Below are 3993 nucleotides of genomic sequence, written 5' to 3'. Positions count from 1 at the left end.
ACTCTAAACTTCCCCTCTGAAGAATAATGGCAAAGCCAAAAGCAAAAGCAGAACATGATGACATGGTCTATCGTTGAAGAAAGGAACCGAACCCCTACAACTCAAACCGACATCGCGAAGTCTTGCCTCATCCCCCGTCGAGGGGTTCTCTTCCGCATTGGAGAGCGTGTGAAAAGCGAGGCACTCAGAATATTCAGCGCGGGTTTGCAAAGTAAGGGGGAAAAAAGGTATCATGTATTGTAACTTGAGATGGCAAAACCAAACACTTTGCGCCAGAGTAAGCCCGCCCTTGCCGCGATTTTCCGCGGTGAGGTGCTCGCCAGTTGGCACTAGAGTCCCTCGCCGTTAGAAACGCCATCCGCTCTCTATATGGTATTTCCCAACCCTGAGCGGTCACCGACCATCTCCCATCTCCCTTGTGCCGCGTCCACCGGAGGACTTCCTATTCCCAACCGTCCGTGATCGAGAATCAACCACTTCTATCCCCAAAGAAGTATGAGGGGCTGCCTGCCTTGGTGATTAAGATGCCTCTTCGGTAATGCCCATGGAGGCCCATTAGGTCAGCCAGGACATCATAACTACAGAATGATTGTCCGGGACGATAGAAAGACCATGGATTCAAAGAAGAGATGCAAGCTTCCTGGGCCTTGCAGCGTCAGAAGGCATCGTCTGGTGTATGGATTCCAACTCCAAATCTTGCGTTAGCTCGAAAGCCATGCTGTGACTGGCGCCATAGCCTTGCGACGGCATGTAGTCGAAGCGAAGTATAGTCATAGGAAAGCTACGCACTGAATGCAGCTTTACTTTCCATTCGACGTCTGACCATTCGCTCGATCTGTCGGGCCATAGTGGCCGATGAGCTCTGAAGCCTCATTCACGACACTCAGCCCAGCTGGAGCAGAGCTGTCACTCCTCGTTCTGCCGTGTCCTCCCTCACTGCTCCTTCGCCGCTGATGGACCGCAGGTGGCCGGCTCATGCCCGATAGCCCGCTCCCTGACCGGCGACGCGTATCTGCCGCGGCCTCTGGGACGGGTGAAGCGGCCAACTCCGGCACATACGGCGTCGAGTCGAGCTCTTGGAGCGGCGTTCGAGTACCCGCACTGCCGTGGTCGCTGCTGGCTTCGCTGGCGTTGCTCCAATGGCGAAGATGCGCGTAGGTTCCTTGCGAATCCGTGCTTCCGCGATGTAGTCCGATCCACGCACTCGATCCCTGGCTTGCGCGCTGACTCCTATCTGGCGCCACATCGAAGTAGCCTCCTGTATATGCTGAGTCGTAGCTGGCGTGTCGATCGGACCCTGAGCCTTGCGGTACTGCCTGATAGTCACCACCGGACCCAGGGGTTCCACGATATGGAGGTGTAAAGTCGGCAGTCGTATCGGAATCATGTCTGCGGTGTGATGGCCGAGGAGACATCATGAGCGGGTCTATGCTCAAATCATCAACTTCTGATGGTGTTGGCTTGAACTCATACATCGAAGGGCGTGACTTAGCCCCTGAAGAGGTTCCCTTGTTGCTCGTCTCGACTGCCTGGACAACCTTGTTGAGGTGTCGAATGATGATCCACGCAGTCACCAGCACAATGATGAGCAGGCCAACTCCTCCAGCCACGATACCCGCGATTTGCCCCGACGTCAATCCATCACTGTTGCCATCGCCGCTCGAGATAGGTTGCTCTTTTGGAACAGTGCTCGGATAGTATTTGAACACAACTTGATCCGGATCGCTCGCCCCTGTTGCTACTATTGGCGCCGTGGTAGGTCTTGAGGGTGTTAGAACAGCAGTTGCGGTTACAGTCGTGGTTACAGCTTGCGCGGCGTCATTTGTCGTTGTGATTGTTGTCGTCTCCGTAACAGTCGAGGGCTCCGTCGAGTAGCAAGCGCTTACGGCGCAGCCTAGTCCGTCTCGACAGCAGCCGTAGCTCAAGCTAGCTGGGCACAAGTAGTAACTTGCCGGACACGACTGAGAGTATATGACTCCAGACGCTGGAACGCAATTTGAGCCTCTTTGACACTGGTATCCTTCTGGGCAACAGCCGCCTGGACAAAGTGTGTCAGCTCACGATACCAAGATAAGCGTTAGGAACCAAACCAACTCACCACCCAAAACCGTGTTACATTGGTAATATCCAGGTTTTCCTGCGCAAGTCTGCGCTGCACTTGTGGTCGCATAGCAAGAATCCGTCGCGCATGCATAGCCTGAAGCGCAGCACCCTCCATCCAAGCTTGACGGGCAAGCAGAGTATCCGGTCGCACAAGTCGTTGTGCCCCTTCGATTGAGGTCGTGAAAGACCGTGACGTGTGCCTTCTCAAGGCGGTGCACCCCGTCTCGTCTCTTGAATTCCGCCCCCTCGACTGCCCTGACCAACAAGTCAACCCCCAAGTACAGCACGCAAAGCGAGCAAGCAGTCACCCTCATGGTGGCGGCGGTGATCGAGCGAATAAGCACAAGCGTTGAGCAATGCAACTGAATTACGAAATTCGCCGATCATCTAAGATTCTCCGGATCAGCGAGCGTTTTGTCGAGAGTCTCGAGCGTGGGTAATCGAACGAACGGCAGCGCAAGGTCCTTGAGAGATCGGCGGCGGTGTAAGGAGCGTTTGGAAGATCTTTCGACTCGAGTGATTTGAAGAGCCGGCCGGATCGTTTGTGAAGAGGGTAAGTTATGCTGGTGCCTTGAGGCGTGAGGAGGATCGAGATGACCCAACTGCAGGTGTGTCTCCGGGGGGGCTGAGCGGGTGTGTACAGCACAGCACCGCAGAACCACAAGCAGTCACACCCCACGATATAATAATCGGCGATCGGGGGCACAGCAGTAGGGCTGAGGGACGACGCAGACGGGGAAGTGATTGAATAAAGCGCGTGTCGTTCACTTGAAACCCCGTCGACCGTATAGCTCGCGCTGGCAGCGTCAAGTTGAACTCGATACCGCGCGTGCGTGTCTGTCTTCTTTTCGCCAGGTATGATCGACCCGACAGCGGGTGGATGCAGATGAAGATGGAAGAGAAGAGGGCGATCATGGACTGTTTGGGAGGGGAATGGACGGATCCCTAGACTGCGGGCATGTGTGACGGGAGGGCCTTGGCTCGCAGCTGGCTCCACGGGGGCATCTTTGGGATGATGGGATTTCTAAAGTGGCTTTTTTGTCAGAGTGTCAGCACTTTGGATAACGGGCTTGCCCATAATAGGAGAAACGAGGGGTGATATTCTCCCAATGGGAAGTGAGTAAAGTGCAGTCCCAGCCTCTGGTAAGCCACGATAGCACCATGGAGGAAGACCAAGGTGGAGGGGTATTTGAGAAATGGCACTTTGTCTGGTTGCTCTCAATCACCGCCACTGCTGCGAGTATGCTGGGCGCGACTGGTCTCAGACTCGAGGAACGAATAGAAACGAAGCAGCTGACGACCTGGTCGGACATTGTATGCGGTGATGCGGCACGAAAATGCCTGTCTTACCGTTCAGAGTGGGCATCGTGTGGTGAGAATGTCGAAGGCCACCAATGAGATGAAGGCGTGAGCTGCAAGTCAACGACAAGCAGCCAACAGGAGCGGCAGCTCGAAGGAAACGGGCTGGGAAGCAAGCATGCAGAGCAGCGGCTTGTCGCTGGAGGAGCCCGGGACGTAGATGCGAGTGGGCAGCTTGTTGGCGATGCGCATATTTGGGATTGCTGTCTGCAATGTTTTCCGTCCTTGGTTGTCTTTGGGGGCTGTATCCAAGTGAATGCGACACTGAGCCAACACCAGCGCTTCCATAGCCAACGACCAACAGCATCGGACGATGGTTTTTACGTCCGCAGCGACGCGCATTCATTCGGCTGCTTCTCCCCTACGGTCTAGATTCCTCGGGAGGGCATATGCAGATATCCCACAATATCTATTTGTGAAGGTAAGATGTCCAACGAGGCTTTTCATCACTCGATGAAACCCATATGTCGTCGAAGCCCTGGCTAGACATGGCCTACACAATGGCCTTCATGAGCGGACCAGCGCCTTTGA

The 3993-nt window shown here is 54.9% G+C and overlaps 1 protein-coding gene across 1 annotated transcript; it reads right to left on the bottom strand.

Moving 5' to 3' along the window:
• Positions 1-216: 216 nt before the first annotated feature.
• HER10_EVM0007634 (uncharacterized protein) lies at positions 217-3359 on the bottom strand. The gene is made up of 2 exons (XM_035477186.1): positions 2099-3359; positions 217-2038 (listed from the first exon to the last, which is right to left on the bottom strand). Exons 1-2 carry the CDS (start codon positions 2415-2417, stop codon positions 801-803), a joined length of 1557 nt encoding a protein of 518 aa, XP_035329634.1. The 5' UTR covers positions 2418-3359; the 3' UTR covers positions 217-800.
• Positions 3360-3993: the final 634 nt, after the last annotated feature.

The sequence above is a fragment of the Colletotrichum scovillei genome, assembly GCF_011075155.1.
Source record: "Colletotrichum scovillei strain TJNH1 chromosome Unknown Contig00009, whole genome shotgun sequence".
NCBI lineage: Eukaryota > Fungi > Ascomycota > Sordariomycetes > Glomerellales > Glomerellaceae > Colletotrichum > Colletotrichum scovillei.
Note: the sequence above shows the minus strand (reverse complement) of the source record. Positions and strands in the feature narration are given on the sequence as shown.